Here is a 25,187-nt window from a genome sequence, read left to right as displayed (position 1 = left end):
GAAGGGCATCCTCAGCACAAGGCCACTGGACAGGCCCAGAGGATGGAGGGCTTCCTGGGGGAGGTGCCCGAGCGGCAGGACCCTCGGCTTCACCCTAGCATCTTTCCCGGCTACACACCGTGAGCAGATAGGTAGAGCCTCTCTACCTGCAGCTGGAAAGCCAGAGGCTTAGAGTCGAGCTCACAGCATGGCGACACTTTGAGCAGGCGAGGGGAGCAGGGGGCCATGGGTCACCTTCCAGAGATTCTTGGGACTTCTCTTCCTAGGCCAGGCTGTAGCTAGTGAAGCAGGCCAGGATGGCAGGAGATTTGGAGTTCAAGACATGTCCGTTCACACTTACCCCAGCACTCCACCCCCCTTCCCAACATCCCCCCCCCCCCCCCCCGCCATCGCAATGCCCCAGGACCACAGCGCACTGTGGCGCGCATCCTCCTACCACACACAGAACAGCGGCGGCAGGACCCCTGAGGACCCAATTGTTTCTCCCTCATGGGAGCACTGGCTCTTAAGGTCCAGGGGGGGGCAGCACCTGCTTGAAGGCATACAACAGGTCTTCCAGGGGTGGTGGGGGTGGCGGGGGGGGGGCTTCTTACTCTCAGGCTGCCCTGTTTCTCCCATCATGCATCTGCGTGAAGGAAGTTCACTGAGCACCTACTATGTGACCCACGCGCGCCCCTCCCCACATCCCTCAGCACTTACTAGCAAACATCAAAGGAACAACATTAATAATACTCATTTGTGGTTGGTACAATAAAAGCGATACAGAGAATCCTGGGTTGGGCAGATGAGCGTTCTTGTCCGGGTCTCAGAAGCTTCCTTCGGGAAGACGTATTTCAATTCTGACCTGAGGTTGAAAGGTCACACAGGAAGCAAAAAAAATGGGAACAGTGCTTGAAGCAAAGGGAACAGCCTTTGCAGGATCTCTGAGGCCAGAAAGATCTTAAAGTGGTCGACCAGAGGAGAGAAATGGTAATGTTGAGATATATAAAGGATGGGGAGGATGAAGGACTTGAAGGCTTCTGGGAGCCTGGCTTTTATCCTGAGGCCAGAAAGCCACCGCAGCTGAAGCATGGACGAGACCAGGTAGCTGAGGTACAGAGTGGAGTTTGAGGCTAGGCTGGGCTGCTGGGGAGCTTTCGGGCAACTGTGAATCAGAGTTGGAACCTCTGGGTTCTGTCTGAGCTCTGACCACTGAGCCTCCTTGCCTCCTTTCATTCCTGGCACAGTGCTGGACACAGGACTCCTTCTGATGAGGACATTCTGTGCTTGCTCTGGGCCCTGGCTCTGGTGTCTCCTTTGGTCCCTGGTGTCTGGGGAAGGAGGCTGGCTGCCTCCGTTTCCCAGAAGAATAGTGGGGGCCTCTGTCGCCAGAGCCTAAGCAATAAGGGACAATTCCTCTTGCAATGCTCCAGAGTGACAGCAGGTGGCGACCTCACCTCTAGAGGGGCAGAAGGAGCGGTGGCAGACAGGGCCCTCTGAAAGGCAAAAAATGATCCAGGGAACCCTAACAGCCCACGTCAAGGTCCACCTCTGCCCCCGAGACGTGGACAGCCACCCCCACTTCTGAGGTGAAGGAGGGGTCACTGACCTGCCCAATGACGCAGAGCAAGCCTGAAGCCTGGCTGGCCTTCGGTCTGCTGTCTAGAGAAGGGTTCATGGGGCTCGGCCTGGGAACATGGCGGGTCTGACGCTGGCCCTGGTGCCCACCGGTTTCTCTTCCGCAAACCATTTCCAGGAGAAACTGAGCCCCAAACCTTTCTGTTCCAGGGCCATAAACCAAGTTATCGGTGAGATCTTTATGAGGCTTTCCTCCTGGGCACCCCACCCCATGAGGCCCTGGTGTGAGAGCAGCCTGGAGTGAGAGCTTCCACGGGGAAGAGGGAGGAAGGAGGGGCCCAATAAACAGCCACACCCAGAGAGTGGGGGGGGCGTCCAAAGGAAGAGGCTGGTTTAGGATAGGCAGGGGCCACGCACAGTGGTGTTGCCATCTGCTGCTACCAGTCCTGGTGGGCACATGGGAGACTGGGTCCCAGGGGCGCAAGGTCAGATGGCAGGTCAGAGGTGGGGGGTACAGGGGCTACCGTTTCAGATTGGAACTCTTAAGTAGAGTTACAATAACTTTAGTTATAGGACTGAGGGAGTCACATCCATGATGCTGTATCTTCTGACGAAGGGGTCCACCTAGGGGTGAGGGTGAGGGGCGCCTGGAGCCTCTTTTGCATGAAGAAGCCTGAGGAGGAAGAGGAAGCAGCAATTTGTTTAAGCAAAATCCAGTGTCAGGGCCCAGTGTTGGGGTTCAGCTCCGGCCTATCGAGGGGTCCCTTGAAGGAGGGAGTGAGGAGTTGAGAAATGCTAGATAGGAAATATAGACGGAGACGGAGAGAGAAGAGACACATGATAACTTCAGGAGGGCCCTGGGTCAATACCCAGCAGCTTCAAATTTATTTCTAACGGGCTTTTTTAATACACTAGTAAAGGGAGAGGCAAAAGACCTACCCTTTTCAAGATCAAAGGACACCATACCGTACAACCAAGTGTAGAACCTTCAAAACACCTGGTAGGGGCTGAAGAGGTAGCTCAGCAGTTAAGAGCACTCACTGCTCTTCCAGAAGGACCTGGGTTCAATTCCCAGCACCCACATAGCAGCTCACAACTGTCTGTAACTCCAGTTCCAGGAGACCTGACACCCTCACACAGACATACATGCAGGGAAAACACCAATGTACATAAAATAAAAATAAATAATTTAAAAAAAAAAACACCTGGGAACCATGCCCCATGGCAAAGCATTTTGTGATGAGGACCTTGACGTATAAGACACCTGGTAACCATGCCTCTGCACCCTATTATGCAGCCTTGGAGAGCAACGTAAACTCTGACCTTTCTGACCTTGAGTCAAAGCACAAGTTGGAATCTTTGTGGGCTCCCACAACCCAGCTAACAAGCTTTGGGGTGGGGAGGCAGACACTCATCCGGGGTCACTCTCTGTGCTCACCAGTCAACCATCTCTAGAGGGAAGAAAAAACTGCCAGATAGGTCATTGACCCCCTGTGTGACCTCAGGAAGGTGACTTTACCTCTCTGAATCCTTATGCTAATCTGAAAAAGAAAGCGGGGGTAACTATGGCCTCTCTTTCTCTGGGCTGTGGTGAGGATGGGGGGAAGTGATGTATGCTTGGCGTAAGGCCTCCCCCTGAGCACCTGCTCCGTGAGTGGAGTAGGAGGGCCACTGTCGCAAACCAGGCTGCCATCTCAGGGAGAGAACTCAGGAAGGGCGGTGCATCTCGGGAGTGCCCGAGGGAGGGATGTCCACCTGGGGTCCCCTGACTCTTCTCTTCCCTGCTCCAGTCCCCTGCTGCTCTGACCTCCCTCAAAGCTTCTACCAAACGCTGGCTATGCCTCAGCCACTCAGGACCGCTGTCCAGCTTCTCTCTCCAGCTGTGAGGGCTAGGGGGAGGCTCTCAAAGGCCTCCTGCTCTTCACTCAAGACCGGGTTATCAGTTCGAGGGGATATATGCTTTCCCTGAGTCCACGGGGCTTCTCTTCATACTGACGCTTGGACTACAGTACCCCACTCACCAGGACCCCCGACCGACCGTGTGCTACCCCCTTCTGCAGGAATCCTCTGCCTCCTGTTCCTGACCAGAACCAAGACGTAACATCCGCTTCATTGCGAACATGACTTCACTTCCGGCCCCCAGCCCTGGAAGGTCCCCTCAGGCAGGGGGGGCCTCGTTCCATGCTGAGCATAGTGCCAGCACAGGTGTGTGGGTCCGTCAGTACCTGGCAAATGGGTGAACGCAGGAACAAATGAATCTCTAATCTCAAATGAAAGGCCTCTTGACTGGGTGTGAACTAGAATACTCTTGGTTAGAGGCCACCAATCCTCGGCCCTCCCCGGAATGAGATCCCTCGCTGGAGATGTCCAGCGATCCCTCGCACACCTCCCTTGGTGGGACACTCACTCCCCGTAACCCCTCCTTCACGCTCACCTCCAATGAGCCAGGTTGCTCTTTCTGGCCAGGTGGGTCAGACTCCATACCTGCAGCTTCCCCACCCCCAGGTCCCCACCCTCCCTCCCGGGCCTTCCTTCACTTCCCACAGTAGGAGCAGCCCTAGTCAGCCCAGCTGAGAGAAAAAAATTCCACCCTCCTGGGCTTCATCTTTCGCCCTGTGTCTCTATCTCCTGGTTGGGTTCTCAGTGGAGCCCAGACTTGGGTTCTCAGTGGAGCCCAGACGCCAGGTGTCTTCTAACCTGGGCAACGGTGGCCTCCCCTGTGGAGACAGCTGTGTGTGCCACTGGGTCTACACTCAGCCTCGTTATGGAGCATGAACTGGAGTTTTGCCCATTTCCCCTCTGGGCCTCCCTGCTTCCATCCATTCAACGGCAGGTTCCCTTGAGCAGGAAGGGGACCACCGTTGAGGCGTACTGCTGTGTGTAAGTGTGATTCTGATCAGGGACACCTTCTCGGGCAGGTCATCTGTGCAGTCACCCAGGGTTCAGCTTCCAAGGACCCTCGTGCCTGGATGAATCCCGCCACCATGAAATTCCAGGTCATTTCTGAACAACACACCCGGTATTTTCATTTTGCACTGTGTCCCCCAGCAAGTTACAGTGTGACCACGGCTCACCTGCCGGCCTGGAGGTGATGCCGACTGGCCCTGTAAAGAGAAAGAAAGCTGACAGTTATGACGTGGTTCTGCCTTGCTTTGAGAGTCCACACACATCCTGTACATCTCCTGGTGCTGGGACGGGAGAGAAGGTCAAACCTCAGAGGATTCTTCTGCACCGTTCCCTCCCTGGCCCCGAGCGCCATGTGGAGGGGTCCTCATCTACTCTAGCCTTCCCGACCCAGAAGACATCTCCTTCCCCAATTCCTCAGCCATGACCCCCAACCCTCCACCCCCATAGTCTCAACTATCTCCTCTCCTGTTCCAGCAGCTGCGGAGTGTCTGCCTGTCTTCGACGGAGTAGGAAAGAACACACAGACCTTTAAAATGCCAGCGTCGGTTAACCAATGAGGATTCATCGAGCCAACTGCAAAAACACATTCCGCCCCCAATCAGTTGGAGTACGCTGAATGTAAACTGCATTAGATAATAAATACTCAGGAATTTGTCCATGTATTTTAGAAATGCCGTCTGACATGTGTAGGGGTAAAAATGACATGAAGCCGGAAATTTGTTTTAAAATGCTTTAGAAAAAGGCAGTAGGTGGGGGAGGGGGGGAAGGTGATAGAAACCTGATAATTACAGAGGCTGCATGGTGGTGGGTTCGTGATGCGACTCTGTTTTTGTGTTTATTTGAAGCATCTCGGCAACAAGAACAATAAGGGAAGGGAAGGAGAGTCTGTGAAGTTTCCCAAGGTGTCCTCAGAAGACCCCCCCACCCCCCCACCCCTGGCCCACACCTTTGAGAAATTTCTCCGTGGTGGAGCCAACAAGGGGGGAAACACTCAGGAGCATGCAGACTGGCTATCTGCATATGCACATTTCCCACAGCTTTCATCTGGGACCCGAGGGGTCGTGACCCTTGCCCCCCCTCCCCAGAAGACGCCCTCTACCTTACAGACGGAACCCCCGTTTGAAGTCAGCCTTGCTCTCGCCCTCACCTCAAGCTGGTGGTCGCCGCTGACAGCCCCACAGGCTCACACGGCACCACCGTGCGCTCTGTGAGGCTGGCCTAGGGTCCCCCCCACCCCTCCAAGCCAGTTTCTCCACCTGTAACCCCGGGGCCGGTGGTGGGGAGGTCCCCGCGACCACCGAAGGAGGAGTCGGAAGATGAAGCCGAGCCTGGACCCTCAACCCAGGCCGCGCCCTCTGGGTCCCCAGCCCCCCAGGCCCATCCACCTCCTGCTTAGGGCGGCAATTTGTCTCCTTTTGAACCCCCTCGCCCGACGGGCTTCCCCCTTTGATTCGCGGCCCCGAGGCTTCCCCCCGCTTTGAAATGCAAAGCCGCCCGGCTGGGGCCGCGGACGGCCCGCGGCTATAAAAGGCCGGGGTGGGGCGGGCGCGGCGGCGGCCGCGGGTCCAGGTGAGCAGTCGCCGGTCGTCGGGGCGGCCGGCCGGCGCGGCGGCTCCAGGGCCCAGCATGCGCGGGGGACCCCGCGGTCACCATGTACGTGGGCTATGTGCTGGACAAGGACTCCCCCGTGTACCCAGGCCCCGCCAGACCCTCCAGCCTGGGCCTGGGCCCTCCGACCTACGCGGCCCCGGCCCGGCGCCCGCACCCCGCAGTACCCCGACTTCGCGGGTTACACGCACGTGGAGCCCGCCCCGGCGCCCGCGCCCCCTCCGACCTGGCCCGCGCCCTTCCCTGCGCCCAAGGACGACTGGGCAGCCGCCTATGGCCCGGGCCCCGCGGCCCCCGCCGCCAGCCCGGCCCCGCTGGCCTTCGGGCCCCCTCCGGACTTTAGCCCGGTGCCCGCGCCTCCCGGGCCCGGGCCCGGCCTCCTGGCGCAGTCCCTCGGCCCGCCGGGCGCACCGTCCTCGCCAGGAGCGCAGAGGCGGACACCCTACGAATGGATGCGGCGCAGCGTGGCGACCGCAGGCGCGGTGGCAGCGGTAAGGACCCTTCTCCCGCCTGGGCCTCCAGACGGGTTCCCGGCCCTGGCAGGTGCCCGGCGAGCGAGGCCCAGGCCGCCCTCTCTTTGACCTCTTGCCCTGGCCTTGACTGACTGACTTCCCAAGAGTGTGGCCCACTGCCACTCCTGCCCTGGGGAGTCAGTTGTGTCGCCCTTCTTTAATCTAGGGGGCTTGGAGAGCTTTGAGTCGCCCAACTGAATCCTTCCGTATAACTGGGGGAAACTGCAGGTCACTTCCTCTCCAGGACCAACTGGCTCCCTCTCCCACAGGGAAGAGACAGGATCCTGTCCTTTGGTGGACCAAGCTCCCTTTGGTTGCCTGCGTCCAGGGGTCTCTACCTAGCCTCCCCAGGACTCTCCCTGAACTCTTGACCCCGGGGGAGGGGCAGCAGGAGCATTTGGGAAGGTGGCTGCTGTTTGGCTTCTTAGCCTGTGAAGCTCCTGCCCCTGGGCAGGCCTCTCTGATCCACCCCTCTTCAAAGGCAGGGGAGGGGGCTGGACAAAGGCTCGGCTTAATGAGGGACAGCCTGACCTTTATGGGTCCCCCCCACCCCCCTTTGTCATGTCACCGGCTTTGCTTTAGCTCAGTAGTGACTCCTGTTGGCGGGGAAGTGAGCAGGATCCCTCATTGTCCAGATTGTGTTTGGCCTGTCCTGACAAAGGCCACCTGGCCTTGAGGGCGGGAAGCTGGCCTGCCTACTCTTTGATGTGCGGCCTTTCCTTCCCTTCCCCCAGCTGGGAGCAGGCCTGGAACTTCCTCTACCAGCTCTTCCTTCCCTCCGCTTATCCCACACACCCATCTCTGCCCCTGGGCTGCTGCTGGGAGGGTCTGATCGGTAGCTGCAGGCCCGGGTTGTAGCCACACTCCTTAGAAGTCCCAGGGAACACAGACCCGCCGGTCTGACTCCGGGGATGTTTGGAGGGCAAAGCGGGGGCCCCTCACTTCTGTGCCTTGAGTAATAGCAGCTAATACTGGGGGACTCTCGTAAGACGTTGCTGTGGGTGCCGTCTTCCACATGTTTGGAGGAGGAAGAAACTGTGGTACAAAGATGGTCAATACCCGCCCAAGGCCACAGCCAGGAACTGGTGGGGCATGCTGAACACCATACCTGTCTCCTAATCCTCTGTACAACCAACCGATTCCCTGGATGACTCACCTTTTCTGGGTCTCATTTTATGGTCAATGAAACAAGGAACCAGGGAAGGTAACGTGGTGAGATATATGTGTGTGTGTGTGTGTGTGTGTGTGTGTATATATATATATATATATATATATATATCCTGCTTCAGGCTACAAAAAAAGAGTCCAGAAAAAGCTGATGGGAAAGAACATGTTCCATCCTTTGGTAGATGGATGTAGGTGTGTTGTTTGTGTGTGGAGGCCCTCTGAAGCCTTCCTTGGTCATGAGTGTAGGGAAGAGCTTCACACTGAGTGATAGGAGAGTGCCCTCCCAGCATCCTGGGGTCTGCTATGGCCCTCTAAGAAGGAAGGCGCATTTCTAGTCTTCCACTAGCCGCTTCCTGTTGGTCAGGTGGCTCTGGAGAGGGATGAGGAGGTTCCCCTCAGGTAGAGCCTTGGAGCAAGGCCTTCCATTGTGAAGCAGTGTGGGCAGGAAGGAGCGGGCAGAATGAGGTAGTGAATGAATGGCGTCTACTATTGAGGTCACACAAGCCTCGTGTCTCTACTCTCCGACAGCTGTCACTCATGGATCATTTCCTGCATGCAGATAGAGCCATGGCTATCCAAAGGCGGCAGGGTTTTTCCCTTAGGTCTGAGAGTAGAGGGCAGGATTTCAGGCTTGGGTTCTGGAGTCTCTAGGAAGGAAGGACTTCTCAGGACCAGACATTTGGCTGAGGATGCTGGAGTCCGGGCCTTCCAGTCTGCTCAAGCCACAGGACTCTCACTGATGCTCCAGAAACAGGGCCCAATCGGAGCTGGGGGAGGAGTCTAGACTCTCCTCGTGGGAAGAGTCCTTCCCCTCCCCCTCTGTGGCTCAGTTTCTCCCTCTGGGCACACTGAAGGCACAGGTTTCCCGAGGGGGCTCTTGTGCGGTGATGAGGTTGTTGTCTGGGACAGCTGAGGGACGTTCACTGTGTGCCCCATCCTCCAGAGCCCAGCGACACTGGCCACAAGGTCTTCGGGCTGCCACCTTTCTTCCTTCTTTCTGAGCTGCTGACATTCTAGAATGTCTGCATTGGACAGTTAAAGAGCAGATATACTGAAGAGGAAAGTGAAGTCCAGAGGCTCTAAGGGATGTTCCAGATACAGATGAGTCCGTTTAAATTTTTTTATGTGGATTCCCATCCTCTTTAGGATGAACAGCACACTCCTTCCTCGGGTCTGTGAGACTCTATTATAGCACCCATGCTTGCCCCCCCCCCTCTGGACCTCACCCCAGGCCACTCCCCTTGGCCACTGGGCTCCAGCACCCAGCCCTCTTTCAATCTTCAGGCCCGCCAAGTCTTGCTTCAGGTCTTGTGTACAGACCTTCTTTTCCCTTCCCTCCGACTCTTTGCATGCCTGGCTCCTGCTCACCTTCAGTCCATAGCCGAATGAGAGGCCCTTTGTGATTCCCAAATTAGACTTCCCACCTCAGCTCCTTTTGATGACTTCAGCTGGTGTCCTTTAAAACCGTGACAAATTCCATTGTTCTCCTACTTCCATGTATGTTTGCATGTTCTGTCCCCAAAAGGTCTGGAGCCATGTCTGTCTGACCCAAAATTGTTGGGGGGGGGACACCAGCTCCGTGCCTGCCACCAGTATGTGCTCAATGCATCCAGTTGGACGGATGAACCGGGAAGGTGAAGGGGCAGGAGGCATATCAGGAGGCCAGGGGAGGGCAAAGAGTCAGCTTCCACAGGTTCCTAGGGTCCCTCCCTGCGGGTTGGACCCGTGACTGTCCAGGCAGCATTTCAGGCTAGTGGTTGAAAGTTGGCTGCCCTCCCCACACTTGGTCCAGTGCTCCTGACTACGCAATGGGGGTGGCCGAGGCCAGACTGTGATTTGATTTGGTTTGATTCGAAGAAAGGGTGCTGGACACGGGGGTGGGGCGGGGCGGGCTTCAGTTAGGCTACAGTACCTAGAGTGTTAGCTGGTTCTGAGGGAGCCGTGCCGCTCCCGAAGCCGGGGTGCAAATGATTGCAAGGGGCTCCGTTGTCTGCCTTGACGTTTGTTTAAATATGAGTCTTTCTGTCAGGAGGTCATGATTGTCCTTCACCAGAGGCCCAGTCTGACTGCTGTGACTGAACACTGATTTACAGGGCTGGAATATGTCTGCCCGATGATGGGGTTGTTGGGATGGGCTTTAGATCCTGTCTAACCCCCTCAGCTTCAGACAGGGGGAAAATGAGACACACAAAAAAGGATGAATATGTCCCCCCTGTCTCTTACTCCATAGCCACAGCCACCAACCTGGACTCTCACCTCTGACCTTTCTTTCATGCATGCTCCACCCACCTGCCAGACCTCCCTTATTAGGGCCCATCGCTGCTCAAGAGCAACCCCATTTCTGGATGCCCCAATTCTGAGGCATCTAGAGTCCTGTTGAGAACAGATCCTAACTCACTGTTGAAGACACTCTCCTTGTAGTTTGCTCAGAAGCCCAGGAACCTTTTGGAGACTGTTAGAAGTCGAAGCTTGGGAGACTTTACCTCTGGGATTGCATTTCTCTTAGATACCACCTAGCCAGAGGCACAAACTTGGGTCATTTCTTCTCTCTCTCTTTCTTTCTCTCAAGAATTTTATTTATTAGCATGAGGAGGCGGTGTATGCCACAGCACATGCGGAGTCCAGAGGACAACCGTGTACAGTTGGCTCTCTTCCACCTTTACGTAGGCTCTAGGACTCCAACTAGAGTCAGGCTTGAGTAGCACATGCTTTTTTACCCTCTGAGCCTTTTCACCAGCCCCTAACTTGGAGAATTTCCTGAACCCACCGTGTGTGTAAAGCACAGCCCAGCATTGGGTGGATGGCCGATGCTCAGTGCCACTTCTTGGCAGGTGCAAGCAGGCCTAAGCCTCACACTTTCTGCATCTCCATCCTGGGCCCTTTATCTGCCCTGCCCTCTCGTGCCTCTCCTGCATCCTTACCAGTTCAAATGCTTCTCCAAGGCCACCTCCTCCAGGAAACCCTTCTTGATTCTCCCCACTCCAAGTGGAGCACTCGGAGTGAAGGGCAGTGATAAGCCTACTGACAGCCTCCTGTTTTAGCCATCTCTATCATGTCTACTTCTGTCAAATTGCTTGTTTCTGCCATTTCCTATCTGTAATCCCATCAAGGACCAATCCTAATCAACCTCCTCGTGCCCTGTCTTGCACGTAGTAGGGTTCATCATGAAGTCGCTATGCAAAGGGTTTATTATTGGACACATTTTACAGATCACATTGAAGAGGCTTAGAGAGGCCCTGTGGCCTGGCCAAGCTCACACAACTAGGGTATGGCAGCATACGGTGCTAGCCAGGATGCACAGCCTGCCAAGGGCCGTCAAACAAAGCAACATTCTCTGGCCCACGATCTCTCCTCTGCTGCATGCCTTCCAGCCAGTGCCCATCCAGGTGAGGAGAAAGAGGCCAGCAGGCAGGAGCTGGGTGAGGTGGGAGGGAAGGAGAGGGGGAGAGGAAGAGGGAGCAAGAAGACTGTGTCTTTAAAGCTGGCTTTCCCTGCAGCAGAAGCCACACCTGACACCTCAGCTCTCAGATGTAGCTGGGAATGACCTAGTTAGAAAGTGGCTGGAGATTTTTTGTGTTGTGGAACGTGTCCCCTTCCCCCAGCAGATCTGGTGCTTAGAGCATCCAGACAGCTTTGTTAGCGTCAGGGACCAGCTTTTGTGAAGGACATCCTCTCCCTGGACAGGCCTCTCAGGACAAGCTACCATCACATCTGGAGTCAGGGTCATTGCCATGTTTTGCTGCCCTCCCTCTGCGTCTCCCTCACCGTTCATCTTTGAGTGGAGAGGAGAAGCAGTGCTTGCCACTTGGTGCTTGACATCCTCAGACCTGCCTGGGCTCTGAAAATCAAACCCAGACCCCTCGGCCAGAGGTTCTGTTAGTCCTCCACTCACAGCTAATGCCTTCCCTCCCTTCATCCATCCTGCCCCTTCACCCATCCTTCCAGGAAGGCAGGCAACAGTATTCTCTTCTGTGCTGAAGACTCTGTTGGCTGATGGGGGGCTATGGCGGAACAAAGGTGGGATCATCTGGTGGCTCAGCTTCCCACTCTGATCTTCGTCTGAGGTCTTTGCATAGGCGGTTTTCTCTCTGCGTCATACTGTTCCCCATTTGTGACATGGAAGCTTCTTTCCCAACCTTCAGGTCTTGGCCTATGTGCCATCCCTCTAAGAGATCTCCCCAAGGCTAAGTAAAGAAGGTCTACCCTCCAACCAACTTAGCCCAGCCCTGAGTTCCTTATTCATGGCCCTCTGCATTCATGTTCGTGGTTGGTCATCACTTAATTGACATGCTGGCTTTTTACATGCCTGCCATGAGAACAGGGACCAGAATAGTGCTAAGCACCTAGCACAGTCAGAACGAAATGAGCTGGTGTCTCCCAGGCATTCAGCACGTGTGCTCAACCCTCTTCAAATGCAGTATTACTGACCCTAGAGTGGTAGACTTCTTGATTGGCCTTGAGGCTGAGCAAAGAGAAGGACACAGTAGCCACAGGCAGGAAGAGCTGCTTTGGAGGCTGAGCCATCAGGTGAAGGGATGGAGTGACGCTCTGGACTGAGGGTCCTTGTAGAATAACTTTGGGAGGATGAGAATGGGTGGCAGGAGCTGCAGCTAGTGTAAACAGTGTAGTTAGTGAGCTAGGCAGCTTGGCTCCTGGTCCCTGGTGGGCAGAGAACTATAGAATTTCCTGTCTCTGTGGAAATGCACCAGGTCTGGACTCCCCAGCGACCAGCCAACAGTACATACAGCAGTTGAGCATGTGAACTCTGGTTAATGTGACAAAGAAAACTAAAAACAAAAGGCCTCTAGTGGTTTACCTGGGGACATATCACTAGCCCATGGCCAACAGGTGAAGACTTTCAGGGCCACCTAACTCTAAACGTTTTACAAATTATTCTCGTATTTTATGTGTATGAATGTTTTACCTTTGTTTATGTCTATACCCACGTGTGTGGAGACCAGAAGAGGGTACCAGATTCCCTGACACTAGAATTACACATGATTGTGAACTACCATGTGGGTGCTGGGAATCGAACCCAGCCCTCGGGAAGAGTAGCGGATGCTCTCAACTTCTGAGCCAGCTCTTGAGCCCAAGACTCCACAGTTCCTTTTTGCCACCTCACAAAGCCCAGGGCTGGCTGTGGGCCTTGAGGAAGATATGGTAGTCAACAATGCACAGGTGCCTTCAGAGCCACAGGGCGTAGCTGTGATAGACGACTCTGACTAGGAAGAAGGGCTGGTTCAGGAGAGCCTTCCCCTAGGCTACTGATTTCCCCATGAAGCTTCCTCAGAGTTGGCTGTGCTTAACCCAACCTCATCCTTCCTCCAGGGCCTGAGTGAGGAGCCATAACATAATAGTCTGTAGTTACCCCTCAGCCTCAAGGATGAATTGTGGGCTCAGCAGGAAGCCCCATGACTCCAGAATGGCCTCCATTATCCTGAGGATGGCCAAGGCTTCTGCTCCTGCAGCAGAGACCCTGCCATGGGTGAGACAGTTAGGGAAACAGGCCCAAATTGAGACTTCATGGCAACTGATGGCCTAATCCGATCTCCGCACTCCAGGGTGTTCTTTGACATGTGACTTCCCATCAGGCAGCATTCCTCCCGTCCCCAAGGGAGCCCGCCAGCATCCGCTTCTGCAAATAGTTCAGTTCTGCTTTTTTGGATCCATAGCCCTTTGCCCTTTACAAACTGCTTTCACGTTTATTTTGTGTGCTGGGCAGGGAGGGGACCCAGGAAATCCGTGGTCCTTCCAACTAAGGATATAGACCGGGCCACCTCCCAGCTCTCTGCCCTGGTGCTAGGTTTAGGTCCTTAGAGTGCCTCCACCACACGGATGCTCATACCCTGTCACTTCCCCCCAATCCTCTTATGTTAATCTGGTCTTAGAGTTATTTGTGTGCTCAGCGTACTTGGAATTCTTTTCCTCACACATCTTTTCTATACAAAAGATGCTCGCCGGGTGGTGGTGGTGCACGCCTTTAATCCCAGCACTCGGGAGGCAGAGGCAGGTGGATCTATGTGAGTTCGAGGCCAGCCTAGGCTACCAAGTGAGTCCCAGGAAAGGCGCAAAGCTACACAGAGAAACCCTGTCTCGAAAAACCAAAAAAAAAAAAAAAAAAAAAGATGCTCATCCTGGTCTTGTCTCTTCTTAAGGGACGCAACACTGCCCAACTCTTCCTTAGTAGATGGGGATGTGGAGGCACACAATGGAGAAGGTGGTCCTACCAAGCAAGAGTCAGGGGCATAGCTAGCACAAGTCACCCCAGCCCGAACCTGTTCTTTGGTGTTCCACGGGGCCTGGGAAAGGCCTTGGCTGATGGTGCCCAGGTGCCTGGGCTGGCAGGGAAGCTGCTCCTCCCAATACCTTTGAACCCCCTCTGTCTTTCTTTCCTTCTTTTCCGTTCCTTGACTCTGCGGCTGTCCTCATCACATGACCCAGTGACCTTTCTGGGCTTCTTCTCTCATCTCCATCTTGAAGAGGGGTCCAATGTCTTCCTTTCCCTAAGCATCCTCCAGCAGGCGCCACAGACAGAGGCAGGCAGGCGATTGCCCCCTGCTCTACCGGGCTGGAGGGTGTGTGGGTGTGCCCTCTCTGTACATGTAATGGGTGGTGGGGGGGGCACTGACCCCTCACTGCTCACCCACTACCCGGCGAATTGCCTAGAACTTGAGAACCTGTAGTCTGGGGGTCATAGTTCAGTGGAAAAGCACATCCCTAGCATACATGAAGTTCTGGGTTCCATACCTTGGTGCTGACACCCACCCCTCATTGGGAGAGACTGAGACCCACAGATGAGGGACTTGTTTAAAAACACTCCAGCTGGAGCTTGTTAAAGGTGAGAGGGCTGAGGTGTAGCTGAGAGGCAGAGCTGGCTTGGTCCTCAGTACCACACTCTCCCCCACCTCCAGCAAAATGATAGAGAAGTGGAGACCCAGGCCTGAGTAGAACCTAACAATAGGTATTTTTAACAAAATCCCATACACACATGTATTTGCCTCTGTGTGTGTGTGTGTGTGTGTGTGTGTGTGTACATGCTGGGTGCAGATGGCATCTTAATGTATAGCCATTTGAGGTACCCCACGCAGTGAGAGATCAGAGAGGTCTGGGGCTGGACTTGAGGCTTGATAGTCATTTAGTCATCCCTAGGAGCCACAACCCCAGAAGCAAGTCTGACCCAGAGATCACTTGACTTTCTGGGAGTCACTCTGTCTTGGAGCAGAAGCCAAGTCCTCCTTGTCTGTCCTGGGCTGGATGAGGGCCCCAATACAGGCCACCACAACTCTGTCCTTGTCTTCCAGCTGGCCAGGCCTGGTGTCTAGACTCCAAAACTGGGAAATCAGCCTTAGAGTTCTTTCAGCAATAATAACAAACACAGTCTAAGAATCAACAAACATTGGGAGCCTCCTGCTTTCAAGTTGGAAGGGACCTTACAAACGCAGGACACAGCCCCACTTCCTGGCATCCCTACAGGGGGTACCCCAACACTACTGGCAAAGAGTGGACTCTGTCCCTCTCTGTGTGTACCTGCTATATCCCAGGTATTGCACAAGGAGCCCTCCTCATCCCACATGAAACCCTGTGCATCTCAAACCTAGAGAGGACTGTGAAAAACCATCCACTGTGTGATAGGTTCTAGAGTGTTTCTCTCTCTCTCTCTCTCTCTCTCCCCCCCTTTCTCCCCTTCCTTCCTTCCTTCCTTCCTTCCTTCCTTCCTTCCTTCCTTCCTTCCTTCCTTCCTTCTTTTCCTTTTTTGTTTTGTTTTTGTTTGTTTGTTTTGAGACAGGGTTTCTCTGTGTAGCCCTGGCTGGCCTGGAACTCACTCTGTAGAACAGGCTGGCCTTGAACCCAGAGATTCGCCTGCCCCTGCCTCCCAGTTCAAGGGAAAAAAGGTTTGTGCCTCCAAGCCCGGCTCTAGTATGTTTCTGAGGACAAATAGACCTGGCTTTTTAAACGTGTTTAATTACATTTGTTTATCTGGGCCTTGTGGGTTCTAGGTATGGAATTCAGGCCATCAGTAAGCACCTTCCCTGAACCATCCATCTCCCTGGTCCTGGATTGTCTCAAATCCCACCATTTGGTATATAAGCCTCACTGAGCCTGTTTCTTGTATGTAAAAATGGGATACATAGCCAGGTGTGGTGGCACACGCCTTTAATCCCAGCACTCCGGAAGCACAGCAGTTCAAGGCCAGCCTGGTCTACAAATCGAGTTCCAGGACAGGCAGGGCTGTTACACCGAGAAACCCTGTCTGGGGGAGGGGACAACAAAAGGAGATACATTACACTGTCCCACGGTTGTTTAGGCACATACATATACAAACTGCTTGGCCCATGGCCATGGTGGCTGTCCTTAATGGTTATCTCCATATTACAAATACGGGACCCAGAGAGGTAGGGAGATGATCCCTAGCCACCCTGGCATGCAGGCGGCCTGCACATCCCTAGAGGTCTGCTTGTTCAAACAACCACATACCAGGAACACCTGGAGAGCTAGCCAAGCACCAAACCCCAGGAGCCAGTGTCAGCCCCACCCACTCCAAATTTGGGGACCAGGATTTTCTGGACAGCTCACTGGGAGTACTGAGGTTAAGGGCCAGGCACTGGGAGCCATCTGCCTGTGGCTTCCCTGGACCTTAAACTGCTCATGCTTCAGAGATGTGGCGTCCCATTCATGCCTCCCACGGCAGCCTGTGCTACAGGAATGAGACATTCTGCATAGGACCAGAACCAGAGCAGAGGGCGAGCCTGCCATTTAGGTGAGTGAGCCGAGGCTCTTCCCACCATGCCGGGCCCTGAAAATCTTCACCCTCTCCCCGTCCCCATTCTCACTGGCATCTTGCCTAGAAATTACTCATTCTGTGTCTGGGAGTGGCCGGCCCCTCATCAGACACCTGTTCCCGGAGGCTGGATTTCCCTCTTAACCCCAGTGTCCCAGAGATCTGTAAATCATTCACCTTGGCCTCCTCCCTGCCCTGTTCCTCTTATGCACCACGTTGCCCTTCCTCTCGGGGTTCCGGGGGTGGGGTGGGGGGACACAGGTGCGCACAAAAGGTTAACAGGGAGGATACAGGCTTGAGTTCTGTCCAGACCTGCCACTGGAACCCAGGGCTCCTGGCTGTCACTGAAAATACAGTTTCCAAGGATGGGAGGGCCTCACCAGGCCCCACCCCTGGCCGAGGAGCTGTTGGCACTTGGTGGCTGCTGGGGAAAGAAGGGTCATTTTTCTTCGGGGTGGCCACTGGTAGGTTGCAGATGACCCCACCCCCTCCCCATGCACATGCAAACAGCACCAAGTGGATTCTGGGTTAGAGGGGAAGGAAGATGAAGAGCAGAGAGGGGGGCAGATGAAGTTGGGAAGGAGAAGAGAGCCCCCAAGGGAGCTGGAGGAGGGCATAGGGGTGAATACGGTCAAAATCCATTATAGGTGTAGGAAATTCTCACAGAATAAATAAAGCTAATTTTTAAAAAATAGAGTCCAGGGCCTGGGCTGGCGTGTAGCTCAATAGAGTGCTGTCTCAGCATGCACAAAACCCTGGGTTCAGTTCTCAGCGCTGCATAATCCAGATGTTGTGGTGCACCTGTAATCCCAGTACTTGGAGGTGGAGACGGGAGGATAAGGAGTTGAAAGTCATCCTCAGCTGCATCATGGGTTCAAGGCTAGCTTGGGCCAGAGACCCTATCTTTAAAATAAATAAACAGCCAGGTGGCGCACGCCTTTAATCCCAGCTCTCGGGAGGCAGAGGCAGGTGGATCTTTGTGAGTTCAAGGCCAGCCTGGTCTACAGAGCGAGATCCAGGAAAGGAGCAAAGCTACACAGAGAAATCCTGTCTCGAAAAAGCCAAAATAAATAAATAAATAAATAGATTAATTAATTAATTAATTAAAATATAAATTAAAAACCCAGGCGTGGTGAGGCAGGCCTATAACCCTACCTACAAGGGGCTGAGGCAGGAATTTACAACTTCAAAAATTGCCTGGGCTACAAAGTGAATCCAGGGTTCACCTAAGAAACTCTATCTCAAAGTTTAAAAAGTACAAAAAGGGCTGAGGGAATATGTCCTCAGGGTCGAATGCTTGTCTATGATGGCTGAAGCCCTGGAGTCAACCTACACACACACACACACACACACACACACACACACACACACACACACGGATAATGCAATGGCCATCGGACACGGTAAGACTTGAAGCCCTCTAAAATCACTCTCCTTTCTATGGCTTCTCACCTCCAGCTGCCTTCCTAGAGGAGGGAGCTTCTGTGGTTGGGCTCCACCTTAATTTTTGAAGCAGGGTTTCTCACTGAATCCGGAGCTCACCATTTCAGCTAACAGTAACAACCCCCCGCCCAAGGATTCTCTAGTCTCCACTCTCCACCCCTAAAAGTGGGATTACAAGGGAGGGAGCCACCATAACTGGCTTTTACATGGGTTCCAGGGATCTGAACTCAGGTCCTCATCATCAGCCATCTCCCCAGCCTGGTAGCAGGCTTTTCCTATAGTATCCCATGTCTTGCTCCCTTACACACTCAGTTGCTGAGTGCTCCTCTCCATGGCGTTCCGTATCTTAGTTCACCAGATCCCTGCTCACAGACATGGACATCGTTTTAGTCTTGTGCTATTAGTGACATTCACTGCTGTGGGCAGTTCTCTGTGAGGTTATTTCCTAGGAGTGGAACTTATGGCCCAAAGCTCTGTAAAACCAGGCTACGTGATGCTTAGTTGGTGCCTAGGAAGGTGTTCCAGTTAGTGCTCACTTTGGACAACGTGTAGGAGTCCCCAGTTTCTGGGCTATACAGGGACTCGAACATGTTGTTCATCATGGTTGGATGTTTTCTTAGCAATCAATCTGTACTCTTTAAGCAGCTGGGCTAGATAGAAGCTGGCTGGTATGTTCCTAATCCTGTCAACCCCTCTCCAGGGCTGTGGACTAGGGTTCCACTGACCCTGGCAGGGACAGAGGTGCTGCGGTGCACCCGACACCCTGTCCCTGTCTGGTCCCCAATCTGGAGATCGTGGTTCACATCATCCCCAGGGGGATGGCCACCGTGGTGAGAGTAGCTGTCTGTGCTCCGGCTCCGGCTGTAAATGACTGTTGTGGGTCCCTATTGCTCACCACAAGGGGACAGGGGCAGGGAGTGGGGAGAGACAGAGAAGGGTGAGCGAGCGAGGTACTTAGAGAACAGCTGCCTTCATGACTGGGCCTGGGCTCCTGCAAGCAGAGCCCCATCTGCTGCTCAGCCTCGCCTCTTGAAGATCGCTAGGAGTAGTCTTTGCATCTAAAAGTCCCAGTCCGAGGCTTTCCCGTCTGCCCGTGCCATGGTCCGACCCTCCTCCATTCCAGGGAATGGACATAGAGGTGTGGTCTGCTCTGTGAGTTTCTGTTGCCAACACTTAGGATACTGGGCAGCTCAGTGGTACCTAGAGATGGTAAGAGGGGGAGTTGTGAGTTGGAGGCAGCAGAGAAGACTCTAGACTAGAGGACATGGCATTAGCACATGTGTACCCACTTGTCTCTTGTGAGCCTGGCTCTGCGGGGAGATTGGACTAGAGCTAGCAGGAGTGCCCAGCCTTTGACATTAGTTCATTAAGTGGTGATCTAAGTGGTCATGTGTAGGCCTGCGTTCATAGCTATGGTGGGACACTTGTGGCCCACAGCTGCAATCGGGCATGCCTGGAAGAACTCACGGGCCTCTTCTTTAGACCTCCAGCTGCCAAATGACTACCTCAAGCCATGGTCTCTCCATCTGAAGCTGGCAGGGGACGGGCATCCCCAGGATTCCTTCTGGCTCTAGCTAGTGATCCCAGTGGGCTGTGGGTTCAGAGCCCAGCTAGGCCATGGTGGTGATAGCCTCAGGCAGAGCTGTTTCTGAGCCAAGATTGACTTTTCTAGGTCAAGGAGGAGCCCCATCCGGAGCCAAGGCCTCAGCAGCCTCTCCCTCGGCCGCTCTTCTAACCATGCCTGGCCCAGGACTGCAGGCCGTCCTGTGCTGTGTCTCTGCTGTCAGGCGGTACTGTGAGTTGAGCGCATACGGAAGTGGCCAGTGTGGTTCCGCTGCTCCGGCAGAAAAGCCAGGGAGAAGCCGCCCAGGAACAGCTGTTGTCTCCCAATTCCCCCACAGAACCACTTGGCTGGAGAAGAGCCCAGGGCTGTCCTGCCAAGTCGTGTGGGATGGATGGGCGGAGGCGGGCCAGATGCAGGTCTTTAGTGCAAGGGCATGGGGGGACAGGCTGAGCCAAGGCCCAGAGCAGGGTGGCAAAGGCCAGGCTGTTTGTGGGCACGTGGGCGGCAGGGGAGATCCAGGGTTATCCCAGGATTGGTCATGCCCTGGTGTGTGCTTGTCTGCTGTCACCATGCACCTTCTAGTTTACCCATGTGTTCAGCTTCTTACAGAGAAAGCTGATGCTCATCCAGGCCCCACAGAGTAACATTCTCCCCAGACAGCCCTGATGTTAATAACCTCAGACGGTCTTTCAGCCCAGTTCCTGGCCCAGGCGTCACCACCTAGAAGCCAAGTCACCGCCCTCTTGTCCTGGGACATGGCAATCCCTTCCTGCTCCTCTTATTCCTGCCCTTAGTCGGCTCTCCACACCGCCGTCAGAAAAACATGGAAGCCTGCAACAGACCACATGTCCCCTCTGCTTAGAGCCTTGCTGTGGCTCCCATTCCAGACAGTGAAACCTAAGCCCTTTCCCTGACATCTGCCGGGTCCCACTCTCTGCTCCTTGTCCCACCAGCTCCCTCACTCAGCCTCAGACATGTCTCCACCTCGAGGCCTTTGCACTCCCCCAGATTCTGTTTCTCTAGGAAGCCCGCATGCTCTTTCTCTTTCGGTTAGGGTTCCAGAGCCATTGTGTTGAATGTTTGACTTTTTCTCGTCTTTTCTTTTTTTTTTTTTTAACAGGGTCCCACTATGTCACCCAGGCTGGTCTAGAATTACTAGATTCAAGGACCCAACCGAGCAGCAGGGACTATCGATACCATGGTCCCCTTACTCAGCCAGCACCACTCTGTTTGAAATTCCCACGCCTTCCCGCTGCCGCCGCTGCCGCCACCACATTCATTCTTAGGCTCCCTATCTTCTTTCTTTTCCTCGAAATAATTGCCAGTGAACAAAGCCAGTGCTTTCCATTTTTATTTTCTTTTTGTCTGCCTCCTTCCCCGAGCATCCAAGCATGGACTTCTCATTTTTTTTTTTTTTTCTCTCTGCCCACCCCAGTGTGTAGCTTGAGGCAGGGACTTGGTTTGTTTAGTGGAATGAGCTGAGTCACTGCATCTCTGGGCCTGCATATAGGAAGGACTGTGGACAGCTCAGGTAGATCAGCCCCTGGCTCCTGGTGCAACCCTAGGGCAGAGCCTGGTGTCCTGAATGTCCTTCTGGGTACCCAGCAGACCCTAGGGTCCACCAGCAGCCCTGGGCCTCTCAGCCTTTGGGCTAGCAGTCGGTAGAACTGGGGAGCCCCCCAAGCTCAAGGTACTTCCAAATCCTGTTTTTCTTCCACTATTGTCTTCCTTGTGCATCAGGGAGGAGTGTCTGGCAACCCCTTTTAGCCCCAGGCCACCCTCACCAGCCAGGGGTCCCCTTCATGACAGCGATGTTCAGACTCACACTCTGGGGACCCTTGAGTCAAAACCACCTGGGGAGTTTGTTACCACACAGCACTGAGGCCGTCCGAGGGAACGGCTGGGGATCTCCAGAAGCCTCACTTTTCACAGCTGACGTAGCCAGCCTCGAGTCGCATCCCAGCGATCAGCTCCCTGCCAGGGGACTCCTGGGCCTCTCTGGGCATTCCGGGCCACTCACCACCCCTCTTGCCCCTCCTGCTCCTCAGGTAAGACTCGGACCAAGGACAAGTACCGTGTGGTCTACACAGACCACCAGCGCCTGGAGCTGGAAAAGGAGTTTCACTACAGCCGCTACATCACCATCCGGCGCAAGTCAGAGTTGGCTGTTAACTTGGGGCTCACAGAGCGGCAGGTACGTGGGTCCTCCGCCTCGGCCCAAGTAGCAGGGCCCAGAGTTGGGCTTTCAGGATGCCATGCAAAGACAGGGCCCACAAAAAGTGGACAGAGAGGCTGTGTCCTGAAGACTGGCACAGCACCACACACTGGACCACTGCCATACTGGCAACCAAGCCCAACATGGCTACATGCGTGCACGCATGCGCTGTGTATACACACATGCACACACACACACACACACACACACACACACACACACACAGAGGCTACAGGGGGCAGGAGGTGCTATTCAGACCCAAGTGCTATGAGGTAGCCACAGGACACAGGGCCTCTGGAGTAATGGCGCCTTGGAAAGGGGAAGAAGGAGGTTACAGAGAAAGGTGTCTAGGGCACCGGGAGAATGTGTTTTAGTCCCTGAGGTCTGGTGGCCGGAGCAGGAAGTGGACCGTGAAGACCACCTCCCCGGACCCAGCTTGCTGCATAAAGTCTGTGCAATCCCACAGGTGAAAATCTGGTTCCAGAACCGTCGAGCCAAGGAACGCAAAGTCAACAAGAAGAAGCAGCAGCAGCAGCAGCAGCAGCCGCTACCGCCGCCGCCGATGCCCCCCTCACAGCTGCCCCTGCCCTTGGATGACAACCCCACACCATCAGGGCCACCCCTGGGTAGTCTATGCTCCACCAGTGCAGGCCTTCTGGGTACCCCCTCCCCAGTGCCTGTCAAAGAGGAGTTTCTACCCTAGACCCTTCCAGCCTGGGGCCCAGGGATCTAGGGACTGGAATGCTGGGCACCCTGGCTTTGCAGGAGCCCAAGAAGCCGGTTCTGAGTTCCAGCCCTGCTGCTGACCTTTGGGGTCACTGTGGACAAATTGCCTACCTAGGACAAGTCTCTTGCCAACTCCCTGCTTCCCTTGGCTGGGTCACGTGATGAGCCTGCTGGACAAAGACCTCTTCCAGCTCCTGTGTCCTAGGCCATGGGGTGATGGGGAGCCACAGCGACGAGGTCTCAGTCACTTGAAGAGATCTCAGGATCCAGAGGGCTCGCTCCACAAGCCGTCAAGACAAGGCTGAGGCTCCACTTTCTCCTCCAGGGGCTCCAGAGTGAGGTGGGAGGCTGCTGCATGGACCAGACTGGCCCTGGAGAGGAGTCAGTGTTGAGAGACGACGACGGTACCCATGGGTCTAGACTCAGATGTGAAGCGTCAGGATGATGTCAGTCCCACCTGTCTCCTCCTGCGGCCTCATCTCCACCTGCCCTAGCACCCCATGCTCCCATGATCTGTCCCCCGCCCCCTCCCCAAGCCCGGAGGTGGTCACAAAGCCATCAGGACCAGGCCTGAGGTAAAGGTTGGGCAGTTGGTCACTGCTCTTGAGATAGAACTTGTCCCCTCCCTAGTACTACAGGAAGGCCTGTGGATGGAAGAGAAGCTTCTCAGGATAGACTCAGAGTCCACTACCTACCTGCCCATGCCCCCCTCCCCAAGGCAGTCCATCACACCTAGGGAGCCCCCAGACCCTGGGGAACTCACAGCTGGACAGGGGTTAAGTAGAGTGGAATCTCTTGGATGCAGGTTCAGGAATAAGTTTTTTCCTTTTTAAACAGTTTATAAAAAAAAAAAATCCTACATAGCATTAAAGGAATTTTTAAAAAAGTTTAATCACCATCATCCTCTCCTCATGATTGTGTGTCTCCCTTCCATTCTGTAATTCCTCCAACAAAGTCACCTTTCAAACATGGCCGATCAAACAGGACCCTGCCAAGGCAGGCCTGAGGCTGAAGGAATGCCAGTCTGTGTGAGCAGTGGCTCCAGACTACCCATCAGTCTTCCCGTCCTCACGGCGCTTTCAGTTCGGCCTTCTCTTTCAGCATTATCATTCAGATTGCACTCTATGTACCAGGCGTGGCAGGGCCTGGGAAGCATGCAGCCTCCCCCACCCCGTCCCCAGAAGTGCCTGGCCCAGGGGGAAGAGTCCCACACACATAGTACGGTTAACATAAGAAGGTAAGAGCCAGTCAGAACTTCCGCTCTGGACATGGCAGGCACCAGTGTGTGTGGAGTTGGAATGCAGAGCTGGCTCCCGGCTCATCAGGAGACCTAGAAGGCTTCCTGGAGAAGGCGGTGCTTGAACTAAGACTTACAGGCAATGGTCAGGTCCAGAAGGGAAGGAACAGGAACAGTGGGAACTTAGAGTGTGTTTCAAGCTTCTGGGAGGAAAGGCTGGTTCTCACCTTCTTCCCAGAGGTGGGCAGAAGTCAGCTACCCAGGACCTTGTCTGCCCAGAGGGCTCTGGTGCCAGCTGCTTGCCCCTCTGTTTACTGTTCTGGGAGGTGGCTAGGTCATAAAAGGGTGTTCAGCCTGCCGCCCTTTGCTCCTGGGCCTGGGCTAAGAGTGCACAGGTGTTCCCAGCCCCAGCACACCAGCCTCTTCTCGCCTGCTAGCCACTGGGGAGATAGAACGCAGGGCCTCTCTGTAGCAGTTGACATCTGAGCCACAGGAACCAGGTGGTACCAGAAGAACGGAGTAGGGAGAGGCTTCTGATGCGCATGACCCTAGGGTAACTACTTCCCCTCTCTGGGCCTCCATTTCCTGCTCTGGTCCAATTGTTTTGGGTGTAAATGGAATTTATGCAGCAAATGCTTTTACCTGCTGAGCCCTTCCACTGGCCAGGCTGGCCTGAAACTCACCATATAATCTAGCCTGGCCTTTGAAAGCATGGTGATTTTACCTCAGCCTCCGGAACGCTGGGATTACAGGCATCAGCTAATGCTCTGCCCATGTTCCTCAGGCTTCAAACCCAGGACAATGACACCAGCACTTGTGACCATCACACACACACACACACACACACACACACAGGAAACTTGGCTTTTCCTGACTGAGGGGAGCATCAGGTTTTGAAGTGAAGCGTGACTGTCAAGTGTAATACACTGAGCTCCAATGTGACCGCCTCCAGTGACCCAGAGAGGTGTTTAGCCTCTCTGGGTCCCCTGGTCTGTCAAAAGGAGCTAGAGTAGCTATTCTTGGGACCGAGGAGGATAGGTCCAGCCCATGCTTTGCACCCCACTTGAGATACTTGCATGCCTGGCTGCAGTCCCAATTACCGTAGCCCTGAGGTCAGTTGGCATGAAGAGACAGGTCCTACTCTAGAAGACCTCTACCCAGCAGGCAGTGGAGCTGCAAGTAATCACTCACGTGGGAGCACCTGTCCATGGGCATTTGAACTCCATGAGGAAGAGACGCCTGTATATGTTTACAAGCATCTTCCTGTCACCTAAAAGCATCCCATTGGAGGGCTGGGAATATAGCTTTGATGGTAGAGATGTTCAAAGCCCTGGGTTCAGCCTCCAGGACTGTGAAAAACTGGGTCTGGTGGCACATGCCTGTAATCCCAGCACTTGAATGGTGGAGGCAGGAAGATCAAAAATTCAAGGTCATCTTTGGCTACCAGGCTGGACTACCTGACACCCTATTCA

The 25,187-nt window shown here is 54.5% G+C and overlaps 1 protein-coding gene across 1 annotated transcript; it reads left to right on the top strand.

Moving 5' to 3' along the window:
* Positions 1-6,033: 6,033 nt before the first annotated feature.
* Positions 6,034-23,337, top strand: Cdx1 (caudal type homeobox 1). The gene is given in 5 exon segments (XM_028890083.2): positions 6,034-6,213; positions 6,215-6,554; positions 20,005-20,014; positions 21,586-21,731; positions 22,219-23,337. Coding segments are annotated over 5 exon segments (831 nt in total). The 5' UTR covers positions 6,034-6,115; the 3' UTR covers positions 22,456-23,337.
* Positions 23,338-25,187: the final 1,850 nt, after the last annotated feature.

This window comes from Peromyscus leucopus, chromosome 19 (assembly GCF_004664715.2).
Source record: "Peromyscus leucopus breed LL Stock chromosome 19, UCI_PerLeu_2.1, whole genome shotgun sequence".
NCBI lineage: Eukaryota > Metazoa > Chordata > Mammalia > Rodentia > Cricetidae > Peromyscus > Peromyscus leucopus.
The sequence above is the reverse complement of the archived record's forward strand: the minus strand, read 5'-3'. Positions and strand labels throughout refer to the sequence as shown.